Genomic DNA, 9,965 nt, shown 5'->3' on the forward strand with positions numbered 1-9,965 from the left:
CACGGCAGAGCATAGCTGGACGTAGCAGGACGCGGCAGGGCACCGCAGAGCGTAGCAGGGTGTAGCGTGGCACGGCAGAGCATAGCTGGACGTAGCAGGACGCGGCAGGGCACAGCAGAGCGTAGCAGGGTGTAGCGTGGCACGGCAGAGCATAGCTGGACGTAGCAGGACGCGGCAGGGCACAGCAGAGCGTAGCAGGGTGTAGCGTGGCACGGCAGAGCATAGCTGGACGTAGCAGGACGCGGCAGGGCACAGCAGAGCGTAGCAGGGTGTAGCGTGGCACGGCAGAGCATAGCTGGACGTAGCAGGACGCGGCAGGGCACAGCAGAGCGTAGCAGGGTGTAGCAGGGAGTGCAGCAGGAAGCACATAACGTAATCTGAAAACTGCTGCCCTGATTAAAAAAACAATGCAACTGATCTCAGCTGGTGTTCTGTCTATAATGGAGTAGAATGGACATTTCTAAGTGACCCCAAACTTTTGACCGGTAGTTGCATGTTGGTCTAATTTGTAGTCCTAATATAGTAAAATTATATTTGGACTAGTGAAAGAAAGAACTACAACACCACGGAATAAATTAAAAAGGGCGTTAGAGGCGTTGCATGGATGTAGAGAATGAAGACCTGTTTGAAAATATTTAAGACCTAGAACACAATACTTTGTAATTTAAGATTTTTTAAGGCTTAAAATTTAGAAAAAAGGGTAAAATGCCTTTATTACATCCGGCACATTCAAACTAGAATTAGATAGATGAGCACTTCGGCGTCCAGCCATCTTCAGCAACTGAAATAATACTGTTAACTCGTTATTTATAACACTGTACTTTTATAGCTATTTGTTTTGATTCAAATGCCTTATTTCTTCCTCATATTTCTGACAAAATATAGGCCTTGTTCTATTGTTTCTTCTTTCCCACAGTATTCCCATCTACCGGTATTATAAGTAGACTCTTGTACTTTGGCAGAGTAACATTTGTTTATTATTATTATTATTATTTATTATTTGTTTATTCATTTATCTACCTTTAAATCAATCTTCATTCACATACATTGATATACAGCAGGTAAAAGGTTCAAATTAATAGTCTGTTAAGCTTACAGAGGCCATGTGATTTAACAGCTTTTTCGTTAGCCTATATTTAGATATGGAAAAAAGATATTGCTTAATATTGGCAGCCAGCTCAGGAAAGCTTGGCTTGCATGTTGTTTTGCAGTTTGACTTGTGTAGATAACATTTGGTCAAGACTGAGTGAAGTTATCACATAAAACTCTGAATATGATTTTTTTTTTTTTTTTTATCATTTTAAGTGAATCCAAGCAATACAGTTTCCTAAAGTAACGTAAATTGAGGGACGCTAAGTGACACAAATCAAACGCACCTGCGATGCCGCTGCGTCACCGGCAGGTGCATTCTGGGTGTGGCTCGTGTGGCTAACTTGCTAAACGGTAAGTAACGCGCTGATTAATGGATTCTCCAGCGTGATTTCTGCTTTAGCGGGAACGTCTACCTCCAGTTAAGTGTGTGAAAACGTTCTGCTGTTTGTGGACTGGTTGTAGGCTACTGGGACAGAGAGGCCGAGTGGACTGGTTATACTGGGACAGAGAGGCCGAGTGGACTGGTTATACTGGGACAGAGAGGCCGAGTGGACTGGTTATACTGGGACAGAGAGGCCGAGTGGACTGGTTATACTGGGACAGAGAGGCCCAGTGGACTGGTTATATTAGCCTAAGCACGGTGAACCAGCAGAAGTTGGACCTGGAGTAGACGGAGGAGGGCTTCGCGGTCAACGAGACTCACGTTCGGACTGGTGAGTAGGCTACGAGCTCAACAGTAACCGAGAGAGACTTTAATGTTAAAAGCCTAGCCATTCGCGGGTACAGTAAATATTTCCATGGTAACAACGAGTTCCACCAATCAGAGATGTCGCTGTTTGGCTTAGGATTGTGGGTAGTGTAGTATAATTCACAAAAAGCACTCAAAATCGGCAGGGGGAGGCGTAGGAACAGCTGTTTACAACGGTACGCAGTAGGGGTCGACAGATACTGTTTTTTCAAGGCTGATACCGATTATTAGTAGTTAATGAAACCAATATTTGGAACCGATATGCATTTACTGTACAATACAAATGAAAATCCTTTAGTTAAAATTAACAATTTTGAATGTTACAAACTCCAACACAAATGTTCGTTCAAATGCTTTAAGCAATTATTTAATAAAACTGAAAGTTTAAACTTAATACACAGGCAAAAACTAGCTTCCTGAAGTTGTAACGTGCTAACAGTTTGTTTGCAGGTGTTGCAGACTGCTTACAGAGCTGTAGCGGAGCCCAGGTAGTGCACTTTATAGTTAAAGGACAAATCCGGCGCAAAATGAACCTAGGGGTATCGTAAAGACCAAAGAATTTATAATAAGGGAAGAAGGTCCACTCTCTCGTTACTTCCGGCTTCTGAACTGGTTGCAGTTCCACCAGAGATCCATATAGGGGGCGCTCACAGGCCAGTGCAGAATGAATCAGCATCTTGGGAAAACGGTCACGATCAGTCGAATGACGAATGCCGTGTAACCAGTAACATAGCTCAAGCACGGCATTCGTGGTTCGACTGGTCGTGACTGTTTTCCCAAGATGGCGCCCGCCTGTAAACGTGAACGGTACAGTCTTTCTAAACTATCTTTTTAATAAACTGTCTGTACACTTACAAAGTTCTCAATGCTTCTGTTTACATGTAGGGACCCTCATTATGCTACCGTGGAAGTGTGGTGCTATTTTGAGCCTTGTTAGTGGTGTAGAAATAGAGATTTCTTTTTACTGTAACAGTGCCCCGACGACTAGCGTTATAAGCTAATTAGCGGTTTGCGCTAAAACTGGTCACATTCGATTAGCATGAAAACAAATCCCAGAGAACGGTCGACTCGGTACACGTGTTATTAACCCCTCGGTTCATTTTGCGCCGGAATTGTCCTTTTATTAACTTTGTTGGTTATCGGGGAAAAATAAAAATAGGCCAAATATCGGCCCCGATAATCAGCCCAGCCGATAATTGGTCGATCCCTAGTTTGCAGCTCTTTCTCGTTGTTGAAGGGTGGCGGGGGGGGTTATCGCGAACACCAACCTCATTATTCGGGGGGTCGCGACTCAGAAAGATTGAGAACCACTGCCTCAGAGCACAGACTTACCAAACCATCACGCCTCCTTCAATCCAGCTTTTCATCACCAGTCTTGTGTGTATGGTGTGTAATGTCGTAAATTGTATTGTCACATGATAGATTGTAGGACCCCAGGAAGAATAGCTTTTAGCTTATGCTGAAGCTAATGGGGATCCAAATAAACAAACAAACAAAAACCAAGTTATCCATCTCCAAGGTGTTGAAACACCTTTTTTCTTCAGATTATTTTTGGGGCTTTTCTGCCTTTTTATTTGACAGGACAGCTAGGGGAGAAAAGGGGAGCGAGAGGGGGGGGAGACATGCAGGAAATCGTCACAGGACGGATTCGAACCCTGGACCTCTGCGTCAAGGCATAAACCTCTCAGTATATGTGCGCCTGCTCTACCCACTGAGCCAACCCGGCCACATTGACACACCTTTAACAATACATACTCGCTCACTGATTAACAAGGTTGATATTTAGACAACAAAGGGCTTATAAAGTGAAACAACCAGCTGCAAAAACACGCTCCAGAGGTGTGGTTTCATCGCTGCACTCACAGCTGGGGAGGAAAATCAGGTGAAACTATGCTGCCATCTGTGGACAGACGTAAGTAATGCAGTACTAATGTAATACTTGTGTAGGTGTAGCTGCATGTTGGCTTAACCCTTGTTCTGTCTTCCCTTTGACCGTGTAACTTGTCGTCTCCCAGGTATAAATAGAAAATGAACCCTTTTTTTAGATGCTTTTTCGAGGTTCCTTCGCGTTTTTTGAAGTTTCACTTTTTTCCCACACTACCACTGGATTCACCACTAACATCAATTTATTACCACTGCTTTTACTACTACTTTTTTTTTTTTTGGAATTCATAATTGATAAACCTCATTTATATCAAATTATACATAATACCATAGATCTGAAATTATGAATTGTTTTGACAAATAGTTACTGTTGAGTGTATAATCACAGAGTCAGGATACGGTTCGGAAACCATTTCATTGTTTTTTCAAATGCTATAAAAAATGAGTTAAAAAAAGCCAATATTCTATGAAAGTAGTGATCTGATCATTAATTTCCCCAGAGAAGTGAGTTGTATGGAACCATCCATGTTATTTTTGGGCAATCTGCTTGAAAGAAACACAAATGTCTGATGTAGAAACTTTGAAAACGAGGACAACATGGAGGTTAACATAGTGGTGGAAAGAAACTAAATACATTTACTGAAGAACTGAACTTAAGTACAATCTTGAGGTACTTTTACTTTACTTGAGTATTTACATTTTCTGATACTTCTTACTCCTACTCCACCACATCTCAGAGGGAAATATTGTACTTTTTACTCCACTGTATTTATCTGAGTTTTACTTACTTTTGAGATTAAAAATACAAAATGATATAATCAAGAAATAAATGATAATGTTATATTATAAATTAAAAATAAAACTGTATTGATCCCCAAGGGGACAATTACAAGCTATCCAGCAGATAAAGTGTAGAAAGTAGCTAAAATATTGTTATATTATTGATGTATACATCAATGCATCAATATAAATCAGTGATATATTATTCTGAAATGGGCCATTCTGCATAATGAGTTCTTTAACTTTTGGTACTTTAACGATACACTCGACTCACGATTTCAAAATATGATTCTCTCACGATTTCTTTAACAAAATGATTTGCAGACAAATGACTAGGATTGGGCATCGAGAACCGTTTCTTTAATGGAATCGTTTGGAGGATTTGTTTTCAAATCCGATCATCGCTTCCCAATTTAACATGTTTGTTGTGCTGCAGCCATGGAGCACAGTAAGCGGAGCTCTAGTGTGGCTTTATTTACGTTGGAAAAAAGCCGGGTGAAACTGCAACCCACCACTGAATCAAAATCAAACTTTCCTCCTATTTGTGAAAATAAGCACGTGACCCGTTTCAACTCCACCCTCAAAGAATCAGAATCTAGAATCGATGAGAACCGGAATCGGAATGAAGAATCGAATTGGAATCAGAATTGTTGAAATCCAAATGATGCCCGACCCTACAAATGACTGAAAAACATTCCTTTTAAAAAATATAACTGTTCAAAGCAACAGATGTAAATAAATAGAAAAAAACTCTCTTCAAATAAATAAATTAAGACTTAGTGATGTCTGAAGTCAAACAAGTGAAATCTAAAGTAGATTATTACGCACTAGGATGTTTAAAAACGGCATCCCAGTATTTTTTTTTATTTTTTTTTTATCTCAACCGGTTGTAATCCTTGCACATTTATATTGATTTTTAACCGATTCACGATGCATCGCTACATCCCTGGAAATGGGACATTCTGCTAAACGAGTTTTACTTTTGGTACTTTAAGTATATTTAGATGCCGATACTTCTTTTACTTAGTAAGATTTTGAATGCAGAACTTACTTAATAACAAAAAAATGTTTTCACTTTGGTATTGCTGAGTACTTCTTCTGCATACTGGCTTTTACAAAAATCTATTGCATTATTAGGCCTATAGATTTATCTACTGTATAAAAGTTGCTGTACAGCGCTGCGGAGGAGGGTCTGGCTAGTCCACACAGCAATTTGGGATGGGAGAAAAACATGCTCTGGTTTATTGGCATTTCTTTAAACCAATCACAATCATCTTGGGCGGCGTTAAGCTCCGCCGCTGCAAAATAGCCTCGGGGAAGGAACTTTTTTTGGTGGAACGTGTACATTCAAAGGTTGTTTCAGTTGTGCAACAGAAAACTCAGATTGGACAGATAGTCTAGCTAGCTGTCTGGATTTACCCTGCAGAGATCTGAGGAGCAGTTAACCACAGTCCTCACAAATCCACCAGAGGTTAGAACGCCAACACAGAGACAGAGGAAGGGGACGGACATCTTGGCGAAAAGACATACATCCGGCGGAATTTCCTGCGGCATCGGAGCAATCCCGGAAGTGGACCGTCGTGGATATATAGACTAAATTAGCTCCAACTCTACCAGCGAGATGTACTTGCTATTCTTGCATGGGTATTAATTATCCAGTAATATACCATAATAATATAACACTCACAGGAGCCACTGCATATTGAATACTTTATTTTGCTGTCACCACTTGTGTACTTTTACTCAAGTGAAATTGTGAATGCAAGACTTTTACTTGTAATGGAGTATTTCACACCGTAATATTGCTATTTTTCTTCTTCCACCACTGACAATAAAAGACAAATATTATATATTGTTATTATTAAATACTGGCCAATGTAGTCCAGGCTTGAAGAAGGTCACCAAACTGTTTTGCACATATAAAAACACAACCCTGGATTTTTTTTATCTCAGGATTTCTGTCCCGTGTCGACATACTTTTTCCCCCACAAAGTTATGGAAAAAAACTATGTCGACACATTTTACCAGCTGAAGCCAGAAAATTAAAAACAAAAACATAACTTTCATCATAATTATGTCATAAAAACAAAGATTTCACAACCAGAGGGAGTAGATTAAAAAAAACTGTTGACGAACAACGCAAACGGAACCTCAATCTGAACCAATGGTTAATGAGAGAGTTTACATGTGGGCGTGACAGACAACTCAAGGAACGAATAGGAAAGCCGTAACCTTGTGCACTTGTCGAAGTGGCAGACGTTTGGTCCAATCACAACCCTACCTAAAGTGCACAGATAATGAGCGTGAAGGGGGCGCGCGCTGGCTGAGTGCACGCAGAAAGCAGCTACGCAGGAGAGAGGGGCAGAAGCCGAATGGTGGAGCTGAAGATGGCGGATGGCGACAGCGGGAGTGAGCGCGGTGGTAGTAGCGGGGGAGGAGGTGGAGGCGGCTTCCAGCACTTCCAGAGGGACCAGGAGACCCAGGAGCTGGCGTCCAAGCGCCTCGACATCCAGAACAAGCGCTTCTATCTGGACGTCAAGCAAAACAGCAAGGGCAGGTTCATCAAGATCGCCGAAGTGGGGGCCGGGGGCTCCAAAAGTCGCTTGACCCTCTCCCTGTCGGTGGCGGCCGAGTTCCGTGACTACCTCGGGGATTTCATCGAGCACTACGCCCAGCTGGGGCCTAGCAGCCCGGAGCAGATAGCACAGGCTACCGCGGGTGAGGACGGCGGGCCTAGGCGAGCTCTGAAGAGCGAGTTTCTCGTCCGGGAAAACCGCAAATACTACCTGGACTTAAAGGAGAACCAGCGGGGGAGGTTCCTGCGGATCCGGCAGACCGTAAACCGTGGACCGGGCTTTGGAGTTGGGGGCCCTGCGGGCGGCATGCTGTCCGGCCAAACCATAGCCCTTCCGGCCCAGGGGCTAATAGAGTTTAGAGACGCCCTTGCTAAGCTCATAGATGACTACGGGGGAGACGACGAGGAGCTAGCCGGGGGCACAGCCGCCGGGGGCTACAGCGAGCTCCCCGAGGGCACCTCCATCATGGTGGACTCCAAACGGTTCTTTTTCGACGTGGGGTCCAACAAATACGGAGTGTTCCTGCGCGTGAGCGAGGTGAAGCCTAGCTACAGGAACTCTATCACCATCCCGTTCAAAGCCTGGAGCAAATTCGGCGGAGCTTTCAGCAGATACGCCGAGGAGATGAAAGAGATCCAGGAAAGGCAGAGGGATAAAATGTACGAGAGGAGAGACGAGTCCGAGGGAGACGACGTGGACGACGACTGATGAAATTTAAAATGAAACAGCTGTTAGTCCAGTTACACGACACATCTGCAGTATAGGGGTATTTTGCATAAAAGAGAAAAAGAGAGTGCATGCCAAATCGTGCTGTAATAGCTTACTAAAGTTGGCGTTAAAACAAAAAAAAGAGTACATGTGCAGGGAATTATTGGTGTATTATCCTAAAGTTTGAGGGGTTGGAGGGATTGTGTGGATCTCTGAAAGTGAAAAAAAGAGGGACTAAATGTGTAAAATGAGATATCTCATTGGGGGATGAAAAAAAAAAAAGATTGCTTTATTGTAAAAAATAAAATAGGAGAGAGAGAACCTACTAAAACCAGCAAATTGGTTTTTATAACAAACAAAAAAATGAAGCCAATGAATGCTTTTCCTATTTGCAACATAGTTTATATTTAAAAAGAGTCAGGAGTCAACCTGTTTAAGATGTTTTCCTTGCTCCAGTTTAAGGAGAGAGAACTAGCATCCATTGTATTCCTGTTCCAGTCCAGGTCTCTACTCAGTGGGCAGATTGTGGGATTTTTGCAAGTCAGACGAACCATGAGAGGAATGTATAGAAAAATCTGCCATCACTCCGTGGATGTTTTGCATTCAGTATAGCAGCAGATTCAGAGCAGAGGGAGCCTTGCAGCAGCGTGCGTGCCGTTAATCGAAAAGATTACCCAATACGAGGGGGAAGTTACAGAGAGGATTATCATTTTAAGCCCAAACAACAAGGGCCTTGTGGACTAAATTTACGCTTTGACTCCAGTAGTCAATTACAGTGCAGATCAGCTGGGTTTTATGTTATACATACAATCTTTAGCAGTGTTTTTCAAAGCATAGTTCATATTGTTTTCAGTAAGATTCACTTTCCTCACGCCAGAGCATCCCTGGTGTTTGAGAACAGCAGCTTGGGAAGCCAACGAGTGGGGAGAGGACTGTCTTTAGTACCCCCACCCCCCCACCACCACCACCACCAGCAGCAGCAGGGACAACACACAGATAAATACACACAGGACTTTTGAAGATCATTTGCTCCCACGTGCTACTATACAAGGGTCCAAATATCTGGCTTTGGGATGGGAGCGCTGCATCAGATACAGTGAAGCTTCTCTGGCCTTCAAGCTCTGCCGGACTGCAGAGCGTCAGAGTTTTTTTTCCCATCAGCCTCTCTGTCCCCGGTCAGAGCTGGATCGACGGCCGTCTCAACCAGCCACAGGCTGTTTTTTTTTCCTGACGTAACTTAACATCATCCAACACGTGAAGACCCTGGACAGAAACACATTGATGGATGTTCTTGTTTTTTTGTTGTGTTTTCAAAAGAGAACTATATTGAAATGAGATTCTACTTATAGGAAACATATTACCGAACAAACCAGCAAAAGATATTTTGAAATACTTACAAATGAAAATGTATTGTGTAAAGGAACTTCCAATCTTAAAATTATAATAATAAAAAAAGGCTAATTTCTTAAAACAAAGTTGTGACTCGAACCTCCAGATTATTTTTCATTTTGTTTTTCCTAGAGTGAAAGTATAACACTTCCTTAATTAAAACAACTATAATGCAATACCTGATGTTGTGACTGTATATTTTTAAATCCCTGTATGTGTACTTAAAGATGATCTATTTGTTCTGCAGCCTAACTTACTGAATGTAAACGGGAAGCAGCCAATGAAATATGATTATTTTTCCGTATTGGTTATTTTCTTTATTAATTGAGTCCTTTACACTATAAAATGTCTGAAAAAGTGAAAATGTCTGCCATAGTTTTCTGAAGTCACTTAAGTTGTTTTTTATTCCATCCAGCAATCTTAAAAAACCAAACTCAGTTTATAATGATTAAAGAATAGAGAGAACCAGCAAAACCTCACATTTTAGAAGCTTAAATAAAAGCTGTTTTTACTTGATAAATTACTCAAATGATTAATAGATTATCAAAATAGTTCCCTAGCGATCAGCATTGGGTTGTGTTGTCAGTTCATTTGTTTTTGTGTTTCCATTTTTTTCTCTCCTAGAGTTGGCCTAAAGTTGCGTGATTCACTAGTCTCGCTTTTCCAGACCATCGTCCAAAGCGCGCTGAAGGAAGGTCTGGCTACTCCACGCAGCATTCGGGGATGGGAGGGAAACGTGCTCTGGTTTATTGGTATTTCTTTAACCCATTTTCAAAAAGTCTCTATAT

General features: G+C 42.0%; 1 protein-coding gene across 1 annotated transcript; it reads left to right on the top strand.

The window, feature by feature from the left end:
* The first annotated feature begins 6,824 nt into the window (after positions 1 to 6,824).
* purbb (purine-rich element binding protein Bb) lies at positions 6,825 to 9,481 on the top strand. The gene has a single exon (XM_078271339.1). It carries the CDS (start codon positions 6,877 to 6,879, stop codon positions 7,786 to 7,788), a length of 912 nt encoding a protein of 303 aa, XP_078127465.1. The 5' UTR covers positions 6,825 to 6,876; the 3' UTR covers positions 7,789 to 9,481.
* The last annotated feature ends 484 nt before the right edge of the window (positions 9,482 to 9,965 follow it).

Source organism: Sander vitreus, chromosome 16 (genome assembly GCF_031162955.1).
Source record: "Sander vitreus isolate 19-12246 chromosome 16, sanVit1, whole genome shotgun sequence".
Taxonomy (NCBI): Eukaryota; Metazoa; Chordata; class Actinopteri; order Perciformes; family Percidae; genus Sander; species Sander vitreus.